General features: G+C 34.7%; 1 protein-coding gene across 2 annotated transcripts in view; it reads right to left on the bottom strand.

Moving 5' to 3' along the window:
- LOC140155554 (gamma-aminobutyric acid type B receptor subunit 1-like) overlaps positions 1 to 19,243 on the bottom strand; it is a 63,865-nt gene extending 44,622 nt beyond the window's left edge. For both annotated transcript variants that reach the window (XM_072178436.1, XM_072178437.1), the window contains exons 1-3: positions 18,427 to 19,243; positions 8,278 to 8,418; positions 7,734 to 7,904 (exon numbers count right to left, since the gene is read on the bottom strand). In XM_072178436.1, coding sequence (XP_072034537.1) covers positions 7,734 to 7,904; positions 8,278 to 8,418; positions 18,427 to 18,639 — 525 coding nt within the window. In that variant the 5' untranslated portion in view covers positions 18,640 to 19,243. The remainder of the gene's footprint in view (positions 1 to 7,733; positions 7,905 to 8,277; positions 8,419 to 18,426) is intronic.
- Positions 19,244 to 19,626: the final 383 nt, after the last annotated feature.

A 19,626-nucleotide genomic window follows, 5' to 3' on the forward strand; every position in this document is an offset into this window, starting at 1 on the left:
ACGTGTATCGATCCCGGGTATTGATTTTAGTATCTCTGGTGTACCAAGTAATTATTAGCCAGGCGATGTCGGTGTGCCCCATACAATGTTGAGAAATGCCAATGTCTTCAGCGGTTTCCCAATGTGTCCAACATTGATTGATGGGGAGGGGGAAGGGTAAATCATTGTTGTAGATGTCATGTTTGTTCCCAAGCACAATACACTTCATTTCCATGATCATTAGAAATTCTGCACGGAATTTACGGCAGAGTGTGCCAAGTGTTCCAAATACTTATTTCCAAGATTGTAGCTTCGTCACAGTATGTATTTGACGCATTTACAAACTGACATGGTAAAAGCTGTTAACAAACTTTTACATATTTATATTGTATATAATTAATTTTACATCTTGTTTTTTTTTAAACATAACGTGTGAATATTTCTATGTGTGTAAGATATATAAATCATTTTCTCTAGGGGTATTAGGGAGAATCGATGAGCTCCATTTTCTCTATTGACACGTTGTTTCAAGATCAATCATGATTATGTTCACTTTCATTAATTTAATCACTCAATATATTGAGCAAATAGTTATATTAGCATAGCACTTACATTCAGATATATAAATCATTTTATCTCAGCGGATTACGGAGAATAGATGAGCTCCATTTTCTCCTTTGACATTTCAAGATTATGCTTATGTTCCCTTTTATTCATTTAATCGCTCAATATATTGAGCAAACTAACTTGTACTTTAGGGTTTCACCACTTTCACAATGTTCATTCAAAATAAGATTTAAGTTGTCGTCAAAATATTAAAATGGTTTGTTGTTTGTTTAACGTTTAAAGCGGATCGGGCAAGATCCTCCTCTATTAAAAAAGGGATTTGTATTTGAAAAAAAAATCAAAATTATTTGATATCAGAAGGACATTCCTTGTATTCAGAATTCAATTCGATTCGTCTGATGTACTCTCGTGTTCCACAAAAAAATACTGTGGAAACGTTCATACCAGAGTCAAATTTGCTGTACAATTTGGGCGAGCGAAGCCAGCAGGAAAAGATTTCAAGTGAGACTCCCCTGGTCTACCCGGGGGTCTGCTCACTTACACCTACGTGCAATAATATTTAACATCTCTCTTCTCGTTTGCTCCCTTTGCTCTCCTTTTCCATTTTCTCCTCTTTTTCTCCTCCCCCTTTCTTGGGGAGGGGGACACCCAGAGGAGACATTTCTACAATGCACTATGATTGGGAAATTTGATCAATATAACCTAATTACAAAGGCAAAGTCCCCATTGACACACACACAAAATGGTAATTTTAAAACTGCAGCCAACGAGCTAATAGTTGAGACTTATAACTTATATTTGACATTCTTACAGGAAACATTCATATTGTCCCACTGCATTAATTTTATTCATAAGTCTCAATGTTTTGAATGTTAAATAAAAGGATGAAAACACCAGATATTTGCACACAATCCCAATGCAAGGTATGGTCAACTGTGCCAATCTGTACCAAAAGCCAGACATACCAAGGTCAGAAACCCCATTGGTTATGGGAATGTCTTTCAATATCCTCTGGGGGACACCCCTATATCCGCGCCTGCTCTAAGGTAGCGGTTGCCAAACTAAATTATGTCTATGTGCATCTGCCCTATGAAATAAGGTTTTCAAGAAAAGGGTTGCTGAAGTGTTGAGTCCCCTCAAAAGCGCGCGAAAAAATTGTTACTTGAAAGTGTACGTAAGAAAGGGTCTACAAGCATCTCAATTGCATATCTTAAGCACGGATTTTTAATCTCACTGCACGAACGTGCCAGGAGGCACGTTAAAATAGCCATGGAGTGTAAGCACATTAACGAGCCCACAACAACACGCTGTGACACAAATCATGTACATTTTCTTAAAAACTAAGCACCAAAAAAATTCCATATAGATAATTACTACCTTCACGACACATATGAAGTAATCTGGAAATTCCCAAGCCTCAATTATAAATATTACTAGCCTTTCCCATTACAACACTTCTTGAGGGAATTACAATACCGGTATGATGTTATATCCATTTTACATTAGAATCCACAACATGTGATGTAATCTGGAAACTAATGTTATTTCTTATACAACTTACTTCGAGGACTGTTAAATTTCCAAAATATCAATTTTTAATCATTTGCCATAAAATGTGTATTTATCGCGAATTAAAATATTTACTTGATATCAGAAGACATTTCTGGTATTCAACATGCAATTCAAGATGTCTGATTTGTTCTCTGGTCCCACAAAAAATACGTCAAAACGTCGCTATCCGAGCCCTTAAGTATTTTGTGATTGGCAATAAAAGCAATACATCTATTGTAAAACCCAATCTTTCAAGTATAATTCGAAAAAAAACCCGTTAGCACCCAGCAAACACAAAAACGTTTTAAAAACGTTTTAAATAAGTTATATTTTGGCTTTTGGTTTAGGTAAAAACGTTTTAATAACATTAAAATGACGGGTTATATAAAGGTCATGATAACGTTTTAAAACGTTTTGTATGAAAACACACTACAACAATATTTTTTAATGTTTTCAAAAAATATTATTTTAAACTATTTTTGCAAACATTTTTGCCAAATATTTTGTCAATACTTAAATAACATTGTGTTAAAATATTTGAACCCAGCAAACACAGAAATGTTCTTAAAATGTTTTTTTCAAAACCTTTTAATAACATTTAAATGTCAGGTTATATAAAGGTCATGAAAACGTTTTTAAAACGTTATTGCAAATATTTTGGGCACACATTTGTCGCAAAATATTTTTTCAACTCCCAAAATAACATTCTGTTTAGAATGTTTTGTATCAAGTTTTCAAGAATGTTTTTGGAATGTTATTAAAACGTTTTTATACCCTTTATATAACCCGACATTTAAACGTTTTATGTAAAACATTTTTGTTTGCTGAGCAGTAGATTATCAAAAAATATTTTTTAAGGTTATGAAAACGTTTTATACTCTTAATATACCCTTTATATAACCCGACATTTAAACGTTTTCTGACAACCTTTTATAACCTTTTGCGAATGATGTCGAAAACGTTTTGTGTTTGCTGGGCAGCTGCTTTGTTAGATTAGTATTACCTTTGCTACTTCATGTTGTGATAGAAAGATTAAATATTGAGGAAATTGGGACCCTTCTGATAATGATGTTTCCAATATTATCGCAACCAGCATTGATTTAATTTTTCTATGATTTTAATAATTTCAGGTTCTAAATTGGCTTCATAAACAAGCTGCTAGAGACTGGATTTTCTAGATGATCTGATGATCAAAATAATCTTTTTCCGATTGATGAATATTTGCCACAAATTTAGGACCTATGTGTACAAAATATTTGCTAAAATGGTGACATATATCTATAAAATAGTAGTAATATTGCCATAATTTTCTTCCTTAAGTTAATTTTGATGCAGATGTAACTTTCACAACTAAATAGCTGGTGTATTTGACAATTGACCACACCGTTCTTGAAATATGAGAATTTTACGAAACTCCCTTATTTTCAAACCTTTCCACGGATTCAAATATTAATCGATGATCTGTATTCGGAGTGCTAAATCACTGTGCATCATCAGCGCATGGGGCGTGTAATTATCATTGATAGATATTTGACTCCGTGGAACGGGTTCATGATGCAGTCATGTCTACAGTAGAATTCACCACGACCTTTGCAGGACTTAAACCCCATTAAAAGCTATTAAACCAAGATAACACTCATTGAAAACAGCTCAACTGATTAAATCAGATCTTCTCTGGTTAAATCCACACTACACATGTTTCTGTTTTACCTGTGCAATGAGCAATGAGCTGGTATTATAGTTTCAGTTGGGTGAACGATTATAAAGCGAACGCAAGGTAACAATTCTGTGTGGGCTTTTGTTTACGAAATGGGACAATGGTCTGCTTATTGTTAACCAGCGTTCTTGAAAATGAGAAACATAATGGTTTGCAGACTTAACACGGTTTGGAAATAATTTCTTCATATTTTTTGGTGTTATCTGTCATTTACATATCCTTCCTAAAACACAAAAGTGCGAATATTTCCAAACACCTAAATTAGCTAAAAATTTAGGACATGTTACAAAACTATATTTTCTAGAATTTCAGAGAATACTTTAAATATTGGCCGGTTATTTTTCACACAGGTAAGTAAAATAATAAGCTTATTTACCATGCCGGCTACCGCTGAGGTATAGTAAAACAAATACAACATGTTTTATTTCGGGAAAGTAGTCAAAACGGTGTTGGATGATTTGACTACTTCCCTTCGCTGACGCGTCGGGAAGTAGTCAAATCATCCAACACCTCGGGACCAGTAGTTTTGACTACTTCCCCTCAAAACATGTTGTATTTGTATAATGCTTGGTTTATGCGTTAAAATACCCGATAAATAGGTTTCAGCCGATACAGTTCTTTCAGGGGCATCCTGTATGCAATGTCAAATAAGTACAGTGTAGGTTAGATATGATATTTGTCATGTCTTAGGAAAATTGTAGAATGCATTTCATAGGATTTTTTGATTTCATATTACTCGTAAAATGTACGAGAAAATCTACTGAACAGATTTGTCATTCATTTTTTGCTCCAAAATATATATTTTTCTCAAATAATAATAAAGATAATAAACACCAACATTTGTAAGGCCGAGTAAAACAAATACATGTTTCTCGTCCGCGCCCTCCTCCTTTTTTGAAGATTTTTCAAATTTCTTTTTATTTTGTAAACTTTCAGTTGTAACTTGTTGAAAAAGATGTTTCAGAAGTTGAAACTTATTTTACAGCTTTGTAAATGCATAATACATCATTTAAGAAGAGTTTTGTGATCACTAGAGGGGCCTACCTCTCAAAACAATAAAATAAAAAGGACCTCCTCCTTTTTCTCTGATATCAATCTGTATGTCGAATACCCCAAATATGGTGCCAAATACAGGTATTTAGCGCCGTTTTCCAATTAAAAAAAATAGAAAATAAAAAGCCCCTCATCCTCCTAATTTTTAAAAACCCGGACGAGAAACATATTTTTATTTTTACTTGGCCTAATATACAAGCTGTTAGCACTCAATCAGTGGTGTAATTTTAGGCATAATTATAGTTAATTACCGTATGCAAATGTAACACAAGCAATTCAATAACAATAAAACCCCAAAACTGTAAACAGTGCCACTGAAATCCATGTACGCTCGAATATTATCTTTATATGTGACCGTACAGCACGAATGAGCCGTAAATTCCCTAAGTTGTATTCTGAGTTACAGTGCAAAATGTGTACGAAGGTCTTATTCATCGGTAACTTAAGCTGGCGCGACATCTATATCATTTTGATAGTCAAACACCAATCAATAATCCTATTGTTGAAGTGGATAATAAGCTTCTACCTTAGATGGCTATAGAAATTTTAATAGCTCTGGTCTTTGTTTGCTTTGGCTAAATCCTGTTCAAGTGGTGGGTTACCAGGCATTGTATTTTGTATAGGTATGTATAACCAATAATTAACAATGAGATAACTTTCTTAAACCTCGTTGACTTGGGGATGATTTGAAATGACCGCCAATTATGACTGTTTGATATTTATTGCCAGCAATGTGGAAAAAGTAACACATGTAGAATCGAAAAAAGCTATAATTTTGTTGAAGGAGCAAAGTTTAACAAACCATAACCCCGCTTCTGGATATCGTTTGAAGTCAAATGATATACCATTTTAAAACTTATGATGTATATTTTCTAAACACGAAATAAAACAAAATTGACCGGGGGAGCAATTTACGGCTCATTCGCCGTGAACGGTCACATATATTCAATATATTAAGATTGATTTATTATCATTAGCTAATTAAGCAATTATTATAGTAGAGAACAATCATGTACTCAATTTATATTGGATTACAAGCTGTATCATAATTATTGGTACCATCAGTTATTGGTTTTATTGACAAGCCCGCTTCATCAATATGCAACATTTGATCGGGTATTGGATCCTCTTGAAATGCCCAAGATTTATAGTTTGATGACCTTTTATAACATTCATCTAAACATCTCAAAAAAAAAGTAACTAACCCCCTTAAATAATGGCCATTATTCAAAAAGGGGCTATTGTATTACAAATCTGTAAAATGCGCATTTTGACACCTCATTTGATACGATAGCTCAGAAAGCAATAAAACACCGGTACGCGCGGTCAATTTAATGTAGTGAGGTCCAGATTTGAAAGTTGCACTTACATAAACATTTTTACAATACAAAAACACTCAGATGTCATTCCACAGATTCCATTACACTGAATGCAAAATCAATAGAAGTCAAGTTACTGCAACTTTCAAATCTTGGGGTACATTGATTTAAATGTACGCTGTGACGTCAATATGTATTCAATTGCTACAAATGAGGTGTCAAAATGTGCAGAAATAAATTCTGCTTCCGACGCATTTTACAGATTTGTAATACAATCACCCGTTTTTGAATAATGGTCATTATTTAAGGGGGATCAGTTACTTTTTTTGAGATGTTTATAAATAAATAAGGTAGCCTCTATGTTGCATTTTGATGTGGTAGTCTTTGTCCATAATCACTGGAAACTGACGGGCACCAATCATTTTGATACAGCCTGTATGCCCGGGCCTGTATGCTTCATATCAAACAAATTATCACTAAGAGCTTTTATACAATAAAACTCATTTTGTTATTATTGGGTTCTATGTTCAGTATAATGCCAATTATGTAATGCTTGAATTACTCTGCAGTATGTATATTTCATCAGTGCATCATGGAATTAAGCTTTTATATACATTGTAATAAATTTAAGGGGTAAGGGGAGAGCGTGTCGCAATGGTTAGGATACTTGCCTTTAGTGCATTAGGTCCCGGGTTCAATTCCCGGCGGTGGCGATTTGCTGGGATACTGACTTGGGAAAAAAAGTCTTGAAATTAATTGGCAACCTCTGTAGATTAAATTCAGACTTCCGCTCTCCCCATGGTTTATTTAGAATTGGGCAAATGAATCATGAAAGTACTCCGTCCTTTGAGAGTATGGTGTTTACCCCCTGACTGTTCCCAACCCGCTCCGTTATTCAAATGGACCCCAATGGAAATAAGCTTCAATAGGGGCTTTCTTGTGTTATCCACAGGGTTATCAAAAAGCTTCAAAACCCGAACAAATCAAATCAAATAGACCTATATTCGCTGCACACAAAAAATTCAAACAAAGCAAGAATACATTACAAACAATATTAAGGTCTCGGATAGCTACGTTTGCACAGTATTTTTGTGGGATCTGAGAGAACATCAGCCATACCAAATTGCATTCTGAATACGAGGAATGTCCTGCTGATATCAAATCATTTTGGTTTCTTAAAATTCTCGATATAATACAAATATGGTAAATTATTAAAATTAATATTTTGACAATTAACAGTCCTCAAAGTAAAATTTATAAATGTAATGATATGTAGTTAAAGTGTATGTAGCTGGAAGGAAAAACCGTTCATCATTAGAACATTTTGACCTTTAGTATTGGAGATATACATTTTATCCCCAAAAGACCTAAATATTATTTGATCAGAAGGACATTCCTCGTATTCAGACTGCAAGTAGGGGTGTCTGATGATCTCTCAGGTTCCACAAAAATACTGTGCAAACGATGCTATCTGATCCCTTAAGTACAAATTACATTTTTTGTACAACATACATGGTATAGTACACGGATAAATGACACAAACTCACCGCTTCATGCTTGGCTCCAGGTGGATTGATCGTAGCAACTTGTTTCCAACCGAAAAATTTAAGAACCTCAATCTTCATTAAGTTCAATGTGGACTCTGGCGGAACCATACGGAAAAACAACGGGTAGACGGATCTTTGCGATAGGGCCGGAGAGTATGCACCGTATGAAAGCTGCAAATACATGTTAATGCAATATTAATTATCATATATTATCATTATTATCATCATCGTTGTCATCATCATTGTCATTATAGTCATTATCATCAGCGTCGTTATCATCATCATCATCATCATCATCGTCATCGTCGTCGTCGTCAATGTCATCATCATCATCATCATCATCATCATCATCATCATTAACATCATCATCATCGTCGTCGTCGTCGTCGTCGTCGTCATCATCATCATCATCATCGTCATCATCGTCATCGTCTTCATCATCATCATCATCATCATCATCATCATCGTTATCATCATCATTATCATCAATATCATCGTTATCGAACATAATGGGTAACCTATATTTTATAGGCCTATACCCTACCTGTATAAGATTCCACAGATGTGAGGCCTCTGCGGTTGGCAGAGTGGAAGCCGAGCAACCACAACCCAAAACCATCACCTTAGTTGTTGATACGTTGTACAACTCACGAAACATGGCATCCACGGCGTGACCACCATCGCACTAGGAAAGAAAATTAACAAAATCCAAATGTGTGAGCAAAACAACCATGGTAAAGATATTAAAAACCTTTAGGGGAGCGTGGCCTGATAGTTAGGGTACTTGCCGTTAGTGCATGAGGTCCCTGGTTCAATTCCAGGCGGTGTTAATTTACTGGGGTATTGACTTGAGAATAAAAGGTCCGGAACTGTCAACAGCTGTACCTGTACATTAAATTTGACATGTCTTCCTGTCTTCCCACGGTTCATTTACAATTGGGTAAATGAACCATGAAAGTACTCCGTTCTTCGAAAGGGACGTTAACCACAGCGGATACTTCAGAATGGATATAGGTGTAGGGCTGGCACTTTCACACTAAGGGGTATTCGGTGAGAGCAAAATATTTAAAAAAAAATATGGGGTCATTGGGTGAGAGCATGATTATTGGCATTAGGTGAGAGCAAAATGTACAAAATATGGAGTCATTGGGTGAGAGACGAACCATTTGAATCTAAATTAGAGGTGCATTGGATGAGAATATGTTCAAAAGAAGTTGCTTTTTTGAGATGTTTATTATCTCTTTTCCATTCTTTCACATTTTATTTTTAGTTTTTCTCTTTTTCATTTTTTTCGTTTTTTTTATCTCGTCTATAATCTTTTTCTCCAGTTCCACCATTTTCTTATCACAAGTGTCTCTCATTCTTTATGAATGTGTTGTGTTATATTTTGCCTCTAGTTACGATTTTACTTCAATCAAAATCCGAGCCATAATGTGTTTTACCTTACATTGTCATTGTTTTTCTTTATGAATAATTAATATGCGTATTGAGGTCTGGCATAATGTGCTAAATAAATTGGTTTATTTATATATTTCGCTTCTAGATAGGATTTTGCTTGGGCAATCGAACGTTTTTGATGTTTGTTACTTTACTTAGTAACAGAGCATGAGACTACTAGCTTCATGCTCAGTGTTTATGGTACAGGGTGTCCCTGAAAGATCTGTATCGTCTGAAACCGAATGTTTTGGGTATTTTAACGCATAACCCAAACATAACTAAATAAGTGATGGGGTTGAGGCATATATCAGCGATCACATACTTTTTGAATTTTGACAATTGACCGTTCTTTTTTTGAAATAAAATAATTTTACGGAACTACCTCATTTTCAGCCCGTTTCACGGAGTCAAATAATTATTATGACAATAGACGCCTCATGCGCTGCATGATGCGCAGTGATTAGCACTCCGAATACAGATCATCGATTGATATTTGAATCCGCGGAAAGGTTTGAGGGAGTTTCGTACTAATTCTAATATTTCACGAACGGTGTGGTCAATTGTCAAAACTCAAAAAGTATGTAATAGCCGATTTATGCATTAACCCACACCAGTTATATAGTTATGTTTACTTGTAGCGTTAAAATACCCAAATAATTAAGTTTCTGACGATACAGGTATTTCAGGGACACCCTATACTGATTTTGACCAGGATATCCTCAAAGTTCTACTTGTGGTTTTACATTATATTTATAAAATATCACTACCAACAAAGTGCTTTTAAACCATCTCACTATATACTTTTTCCTCTATATATTTTTGTTTTACTGCTACTAAGGATTCATGATAAATAAATTATTTTATTCAAGTAGCGTACTTTAATAAAATTAAAGGAAGGTGACCTGATATATTTTGATAATCAAATTCTGTAAAACTTACATATTACTTAAAATGTCGTCCCTTATGCAAACAGAACACGTAAATGTTCCTTGTAAATGTGACTAATTCCTTATGGAATTATTGACATTTATACAGCGTGATACTGGTAGTCTGCAATATTTTTTAATTAATGATAATCATCATGATCATATTTATATTAAATGAGAGATCCTATTTTTCTCATTAATATATTGAAATAAGGAGTTCCAAATCGGTGTTTTTCTGAAGATATCATCCAAAAAGCTGTTGAATTAGTCTCAAACGTGGTATACCACAGTTGGGACTAATTCGACAGTTTTTTGATGATTTCTCCGGAATTATACAGATTTGGAACGCCTAATTTCAACATGTTAATAAGAAAAATAATTATGAGTTTTCACCTGATACCAAAATCTACATTTTGATGGGGAAAAGTGGGAGGACGAGGCTGTCAATCAGGTTACCCACCTTTAATGATCTTTTGTTGTACCAGCTTTATCAAAAAAATGGGTCAACCCTTTTAGGCTGTTGGTTAATGAAGGAGACAGCAAGATTCACATCTTCTCCAAGCCCCTGGGTACGCCACTGCTTGTTATTCTTAATATCAAATATCAAACAATTTCCTGTCATATGCTAACTTTCCTGCGTAAAAATACTGAATTCCGTAGAATAGAATATTTCATATAAATTCCCGATTTGCAATTATTTTGAATAATAACATATCGCTAATTTTTTCCTTTTTTGGTCGTAATTTAATAAACTCGAACAAAACCGTCACAGCTTTTTACGATATTAACTCCATTATGAGGAGCACGTCGTAATTTAATTTTTCTGAGTAGGTTATAGGATTAAATAAAGTTCTACACAATGCGAACACAATCGGACAGAATTTAAAATACATTTTGTTTAGCACAACTTGCGTCAAATTTGTTAAAATTGTAAATATACAATAATCCTTTTTTGTATATGTGAAAGGCTTTAGAATTTGAAATTAGATTTCGCAGTCTTGTTTTTGTGGCTGGTTGACTTTGAAATAATAAAGGATTTTATATTTCTGCATATTATATTAACTGAGTATTGAATATTGACGTATTCATTTATCCGAAGGCCATGCTAAATTCAAGCTCATACTATAATTCTTTTTTCAAAGTTTGTAAAGGTTTTCCTTTTTAATTATTTTAAGGCCCATAATTAAAGTAGGTACCAACTTTATTTTTTACTTTGCTTTTGAACTTTACGTACTTGTGTATACGATTTATTTATGTACAATTAAAGAGACGGCACTCCGCTCGCAAAACTGAGGACAGTGTAATATCAGGACCTTGCGTAAGAGTTGATAAGTGTAAGAGTCTGTCATCCGCAGACAAAAAGAGAGCTATTCCCATATTATTGTCTGTCCAAATAACTTAGACACCGGTTTTTAGTATATATTTCGATAAGTTTTCACTTTGGCAAAAAGTCATGAAAGAAAAGTTGCTAAACACGGTCAGACCTAACAGAAATTATTAGTAAAGCGATGAAAAAATATTCTTCCTTGTCTACTTTTATTCAATTTTGATCGATTTACAGCAAGATATCTGGGTCCAGCCGAATATTCCTAATGACTTGAACAGTCAGCTACCTGCACAACCGATTCTTTTTGTTCTGCAAGGCTCACTCAGTCATTTAATGAGGCAATACAAACGATCGAAATTGGTGTTGAAATGAGCAAAATTTTGAGTTACACCTTTACAGTGTAAATTTTTTTTTCTCAGCCAAATGAAAAGCAATAATTTTCATTTTTTCAGTAAATGGCTGGAAAAACTATCATGCTTGATACTGATTTTTTTTTAAAATCCTGGTGTTAAACTTAGGCCTGAAATTCAGTCATTTAGTGTAAGATATTCGATTTTTATAGGCTTCAGCTCGGCCCGCGAGCTTTTTCTTGGATCAACCTTTTAGCTTTTCAAAGTAATATAGTTCGCTAATGAAGGATTTTCCCCAACTTTCTAAAGCACATCACCGTGAGCTATATATCATAGTTTTGTCAGAATTTCCGTTTTGATTTCACCATCTTTCACTGTCGGCTGAAAAAATTTCTAAATCAACACGTGAAATCTAAAGGCTAGTAGGGGGCCTACTAGCATTGTGGATCGATATCCCTGGGTTTAATAGGAATACCGGCATGGCTATAGTGTTGCCAGAACTTCAATATAGCAAAGAAATTCCCAGACCTATAGCGCTCCTACTGATCATGTTTAACCAGAACACCCAATTGGGGATTTAATCGCTGGTCGGGCAATTTGCTTTCAATGAAAAATTGACCTGGATAACAACAAAGGAAATATCGACTATTTCAGCTGGTTGCTCTCGAGATAAAAGTACTCACCATTGCCTACTTTTACTTAGTTTGACATTTTCGGACCATGAATGGAAAAAGGGTAAAACAAAAACGGAAATTCTGACAAAACTATAACATATAGACCCACACGATGTGCTTTACAGAGGTGGGAAATATCTTTCTTTAGCAAACTATGTTAGTTTGAGACGCTAAAACATGAATTCCGTAAAAAGCTCGCAGGCGAATTCAAGGCCTATAAAAATCAAAATATCACACTAAAAGACACAATTTGATGCTTAATTTTAACACCAGGATTTTAAAAAAATGTATATTCAAGCACCAAGTTTTTAACTGACATTACTGAAGAAAAAAAAAAAAATATTGCTTTATATTTGACCGAGAAAATTAATTTCATAGCAAAAAGGTGTATCTCTGAATTGTGCTGATTTTTACATGTATCGATCGACTTTTAGCGCGACTAAGCATTTCTAAAGAATTGGTTGTCCAGGCGGCAGACTGTGAAACTTTTGATGAGCAACCAACAGAAATAGTCGATATTTCCTTTGTTGTTTATCCAGGTCAATTTTCCATTGAAAGCAAATTGCCCGACCAGCGATTTGGTAGCCCAAATCCCCAATTGAGTGTTCTGGTTAAACATGATCAGTAGGAGCGCTATAGGCCTGGGAATTTCTTTGCTATATTGAAGTTCTAGCAACACTGTAGCCATGCCGGTATTCCTATTAAACCCAGGGATATCGATCCACAATGCTAGTATTAGCCTTAGATTTCACTCGTTGATTTTGAAAAATGGTCAGCCGGCAGTTAAAATAGTGAAATGAAAACGCAAATTCTGACAAAACTATGATATATCGCTCACGGTGATGTGCGTTAGAAAGTTGGGAAAAATCCTTCATTAGCGATCTATCTTACTTTGAAAAGCTAAAAGGTTGATCCAAAAAAAGGCTCGCGGACAGAGTTTAAGCCTATCAAAATCGAAAATCTTACACTAAATAACTAAATTTCACGCCTAAGTTTAACACTAAAAAAAAAAAAAAAAATACAGTATCAAGCACTACAATTTTTCCTGACATTTACTGAAAAAATGAAAATGATTGCTTTTCATTTGGCCGAGAAAATTAATTTTACATCGAAAAGGTGTAACTAAAAATTTAGCTCATTTCAACACCAAATTCGATCGTTTGTATTGCCTCATTAAATGACTGAGTGAGCCTTGCCAAACAAAAGAATCGGTTGTGCAGGCTGCTAACTGCATGGGTCACTTCTTCTTCTTCTTCCGGTAAAGAGCTGCTTCATCTGGATTAAGATAATTCGTACTGCGGGAGCGCACATGCGTGGAACAAGTTTGTGACGCAACCTTATCTTGGTGCAAACATGTACAGGTGCAAGTAAAAAAGTCCTGGTGCGTCACGTGCATATTTATAAAAGTCACGTGCGTATTATTTTATAAATATTTTTATAAATATAGTCGAAGGTAGCTGTTAAGGGTAGGCCTACTAGCCATCCTGCTACTCAAAATTTCATAAACCGGAATGCAATCATGCATTATAAAAAGGTAAAAAAGAAAAATTCCACTGCTTCAATGGGATTCGAACTAGCGATCTGTTACTTCCATTATCAGTGGATTATAAGTCTAACGCCTAGCCATTTGAAAATCAAAAATTGTATAAAAACATAAACCTCTAAATTTTGTGCTTAGTCCATTGTGTACATAAAAATAACAAATTTGGTCAATTTTGAATGACCATTAATAGCACGGACGTTCAGAGAAGACATCAATCAAATAATGTAGTCATTAATACGATAACGACATTGCATAAAACTTCATTGGTAAAACGTCGCTCAGCTTTTACCGTACTTGTGACATTTGCTTGTTTATCCCTGCACCAATTATAGCTCATTTTTGCTCTTAATTTGGTTATTGCAATAATTTTCTTCTTGAAAACAGTAATTTAGATAATATTAAACTAAATGGACGATTGGATATGGCATAGCTGCCTTGTAGTTCAGAGGGAGAAAAGGAGAGGGGAGAGAGAGGGGGAAGAGGGTATAGTGAGAGGGGGATAATGAGGGGAGGGAGAGACAGGATACAGAGAGATAAAGAAATGTAGAAGTAACCGGAGACAAATGTTGTTAGTTAATAAATTAGATATGTTTTTAGATTCAACAACTTTCTGCAATAAAAACACGTTCTCTTTCATTGTGTTCATGGTAATAGAGCGGAATATAAATATTTTATTTTCCTGGTCAGGTTAAATTTTGTTTTGACTGGTAATTTGTTGACTGGTAATTTGTTCATTATTGCTGTTCACACATAAAGAAGCTGTTTTTGAACACCTGATGAAATATTGTATTTTTGTATAATGGTAAACTCTACCCGCGAGGCAGGATGCACATTAAAACACATTCCTGAAATGCGTGCGGTTCAATTGATGGTTGTTTGATGGGATCATTTATTAGTTTTTTTAAACAAAACATTATTATGTTCAATTCTATACCTGAATAATACAAACTGCTATCACACTAACAAATATAACAAATATTTTGTAGCAATTTTTAACTTACATTTTCGTTTGTATATCAAATTATTCATCTTTTTCTGCTTTTTTTTTGGTGGTAATTTTAATTCTATAAACTGTACATTTGTGTACAAATTGAGGGCGCTATTTACATATTTTTTTAATTTAAATTAGCCGAATAATATGAGTTATACCTTACATTTCATGATAAAAAATTTCCATTTTTTGAACAATTCTCTTGTCATTTGTTAGTCTGTTTGCTGATGTTCTAATACCATTTTACAAGTGTCTATCCCTTGTAAAGATGCAAACAAGATTTTAGATAAATAGCGCCATCATCGTTCAAGTTTTCTTTAAAATGACTCAGTTTTAAATTCCATCAAACAACCGTGATCAGACGGTATCGCGTCGTGAGCGCCCTAAAACACACACACATCATGAGAGCCCTACACGCACTTGCGCATACGCGCTTAAAAGAAACCGGCTCACTACGAAATCCCCGGATCGTACGAATTCGAGTGCCGTGTAGACACTTCAATAATGGGATGAGCATCCCGGGGGATTACATTGATTATAATCTGTTGCAAGGTTCCTTTTATGCGTTAACCATCGCGTCTACGCGCGCGACGTCAAGCGTTCGCATAGGAAGTTGTGGAAAATAATACGCGCTGGACGGTTAACAGTACGCTTAATTTGTAAAAGGAATTCTGAAAAAAATTATAGCTTTAATGTGAAGACATTATTAATTTACGGAGAAAATGCTGATACAGAACTTAGATAACCTAATTTTTTAAATAATCATAATATATACACATCTAGTTTTCTTTTGTTTGTAGACTTTCGGTTGATATGACTAAAAGGTTATGTAACGTTTCAAATCTTTACCTAACCTTTGTACTCATAAATAACCGAAAGCCTACAAACAAAAGAAAACTAACAATATGTGTTATTATTAAACATAACAAGTTGTGATTAATTTTGTTTTCAAAAAATATTTTCAGGGTGTTTTTCCGCGGTAACTTACGAACAGATAATGTTACAAGGATATTAACGGTGTGTGTAAACGGCTGTTTAGCAATATTTAAATTATATTTTATATTCTTAGAAACGAAACTGATGGCTATCTTTATGCAATGGTATCCCACCAAATAACGACGACTTGACAAAAAAGGCAGCAAGTGATGTAACGAGATTAAGTGGACATATGGCGGCCAGGGGGAGATTTAGCCCCGGGGGCTACTCACTAAAAATGGGTGACGGGGATGTGCGGCCACATTGATCCCCATTTTCAACTCCCTGTCACCCAATGACCCCCTTTTTCTTTTACTGAACTCCTCCACTCTCACCCAATGACTCTCACCGAAATACCCCTAGTTTCGAACTGCTGCCCGCATATCCCCGTCACTTCCAAAGTCGAGTGCCCCCCCCACGGGAGTTTAGCCAATGCCGGTCTTGCTTGAGCAAAGGGCACGAATCGGACGAGCGAGCAATGTTTTTTAAAAATATTACCTACGATGCTGATTTGTGGAAGAAACTGCCCAGCAAACACAAAACGTTTTCGACATCATTCGCAAAAGGTTATAAAAGGTTGTCAGAATACGTTTAAATGTCGGGTTATATAAAATGTATATTAAGCGTATAAAACGTTTCCATAACCTTAAAAAAAACATTTTTTGATAATATACTGCTCAGCAAACAAAAATGTTTTACAGAAAACGTTTAAATGTCGGGTTATATAAAGGGTATAAAAACGTTTTAATAACATTGCAAAAATGTTTGCCCAAAATATTTCCAATAACGTTTTAAAAACGTTTTCATGACCTTTATATAACCCGACATTTAAATGTTATTAAACGGTTTTGAAAAGAACATTTTAAGAACATTTCTGTGTTTGCTGGGTTCAAATATTTTAACATAATGTTATTTAAGTATTGACACAATATTTGGCAAAAATGTTTGCAAAAATAGTTTACAATAACATTTTTGAAAACATTTAAAAATATTGTTGTAGTGTGTTTTCATACAAAACGTTTAAAATGTTATCATGACCTTTATATAACCCGACATTTTAATGTTATTAAAACGTTTTTACCTAAAGCAAAAGCCAAAATATAACTTATTTAAAACGTTTTAAAACGTTTTTGTGTTTGCTGGTGTTAATACATAAAGAAAACTAATTAAAAATAACTAATAAACTTTTGCCTTTTTGAAGCTTAAAGGAAAGCAGTAAACTTTACTGAATTCTTTTTTTTTTTTTTTCAAAAAACATGTGGTTTTTACCTCTACCTTAATACCTTCGGGCGAAAGATCCCTCCCTAACCCTCTGAACCTTATGATCTGATTATATAGAACATGACTGAGCCACTGTTATTTTTACGTTTCACTGGGATGATACATAATGTACTTTCTACACGCAGTGTCAAATTTTGATGTTCTTGATTTCATTCATGGTTATGACCTTGGGAATTTGCCTATAGCACTGTCAACCTTATAATAATTATATTAGATAATGATGATGGTAATAACAGCGCTTGTATACAAACATCAACTGTCAAAGATACAACATAAATATGGAAAATGGCTGATTTTTTCAGCATTTATAAAAATCACATAATCAATTTGCCGTGAGAGAACAAAAATCTGTAAAAAATGTTTTGTTTATATTATTAAAGGGACACAAGCTGTTTACATCTCATAAATCTGATTCAATTTGCGTGCTTGTATAATGTTTACAATTATGTAAAACTATTCAAAAATGGATTTATTTTGTTTGAATTTATCTATTTGTCAGTCAATAAAATAATTTGTTATGCTATAAATAATATAAATTGCTCTAAGAGGTTCGTTCATCCTTTAAGAGGTTCGTTCATCATTACAAATAAATTTCAAATATACACTAGTGGAAGTTTTGGATGAGAAAACGCACATTTTGATGAGAAACGGCCAAAATGGCTAGAATTTAATTTTCTGATTCTTTTGGATGAGAAAATAATAATGTTTATTTGAGCTCAGCGGGGATTAGCAATTCTCACCAGTTTTAATCAGACAATAATGATTGACACACACACCAGGAAGTTTCTCATCCAAAAGGATGAGAAAATTTAAATTCTAGCCATTTTGGCCGTTTCTCATCAAAATGTCCGTTTTCTCATCCAAAACTTCCACTAGGGATAATGGATTATTTTTTGAATGGATAACCAGTCATTTAGAATGACGAAATTTTATTTGGTCAAATTCGTAACAAATTCTAATGTCCACGTCCACGCAGTACTTATTTACAGAGTACTTAAAACATGTTGGAGCAGTAGGTTTTATCATTGTTCGTTGAATTCCATACAACGGACCAGTATTTTTTGTATATCAAATACAAGTCACAACGATGTATGTTTATCTGCCCCATGCCAATGAGGTAAAATAAGAGGAAACGCACTTTTTTGGCACCAATTTTACTTTTAGAAAGGTTAGTACTTGACTGACTTACCTTAGTATCAGCAAAATCGACCTTGAGTTCATAATCTTCCAGGATATCTGGATTGGTGTTGACATCTTCGACAGCAAGTTGCGTCGCAGGATAGAGTGCTTCTCCTCCTGCCCACGGCCCAGACATAGGGTATAAACCTAACACGTGCAGATTGGTCTTACATAGGGTGTAAGGAATGAGACAACCCAAGAGAAGAAGTGTTATAGGAAACATGCTACCTGCTTGTTCGCAATGGCAATTTGTTGAGTCGAAACTTAGAAAGCTCTTTTGTTTGCAAGTCAGTAAGGTGATAACGGGGTTGCTACCATTCAATTTCGAAAATAACAATGATGTATTGTCTTAACGTGAAGTCAAGATGAAACCATACGTCCAACTTTGTACTCGGGTGATTTGAGCATGTTAGTCACGTCCGCGTACGTAGTATCAGCATATCAGTTGAAAATATCCTTCCAAAATGTATATCAATGTTCAAAAACAGAATATTCCCGAATCGAGATTTATTTGGCGATACTTGTTGTTGGGTTTTTTCTCCAAGACCAATAGCTAGTCCAGTTACAAAGGTAAAAGTAGTAGCACTTTAGAAAAAATCTGACGTAGATTCAAGTGTGGCTACCAAGAATCCTAACTAATGTTATGGATAGTTTAGATGTTAACTGATAACCTAGTGGGTTGATGACCTTAGACTGCCGGTTGTGTCCACCTTGATCTACATGTAGAATATGTACAGTCAGATAGTATACGTGTTGAAATAATGATGTGAACGGAAACCAGGGAAATTATTGAATACCGGATGTGCACAGAACACACACTCGCAGTAAAGATGTACCGATTGAACGATGTATATACTGATACAAGCTATGACTGTTATTTATGATAAATAACAGCGAGAGCGCCACTCTTGGTTGATATCAACGAACCAGTCTAGAACTTCTTTTGACTACTCTTATTTCCCTCTCTAGTACTTTATCTCACACAGTCACACTCTCTTTTCTCCACTCTCTCTCTCCCTCTCTCTCGCTCTCTGTTTCTCTCCCACTCTCCCTCTCTCTCTCCATCTCAAGTTCCCACCTCCCCTCTCTATATATCTCTCCCTATCTTCTTTCGAGGGATCTCGTATTTCCTCACACCGGTATTCTACTATCCTTTCTCTATACAGAGTGTCCCTGAATGAACTATATCGTCGGAAACTGAATTTTGTTG

Source organism: Amphiura filiformis, chromosome 6 (assembly GCF_039555335.1).
Source record: "Amphiura filiformis chromosome 6, Afil_fr2py, whole genome shotgun sequence".
Lineage (NCBI taxonomy): Eukaryota > Metazoa > Echinodermata > Ophiuroidea > Amphilepidida > Amphiuridae > Amphiura > Amphiura filiformis.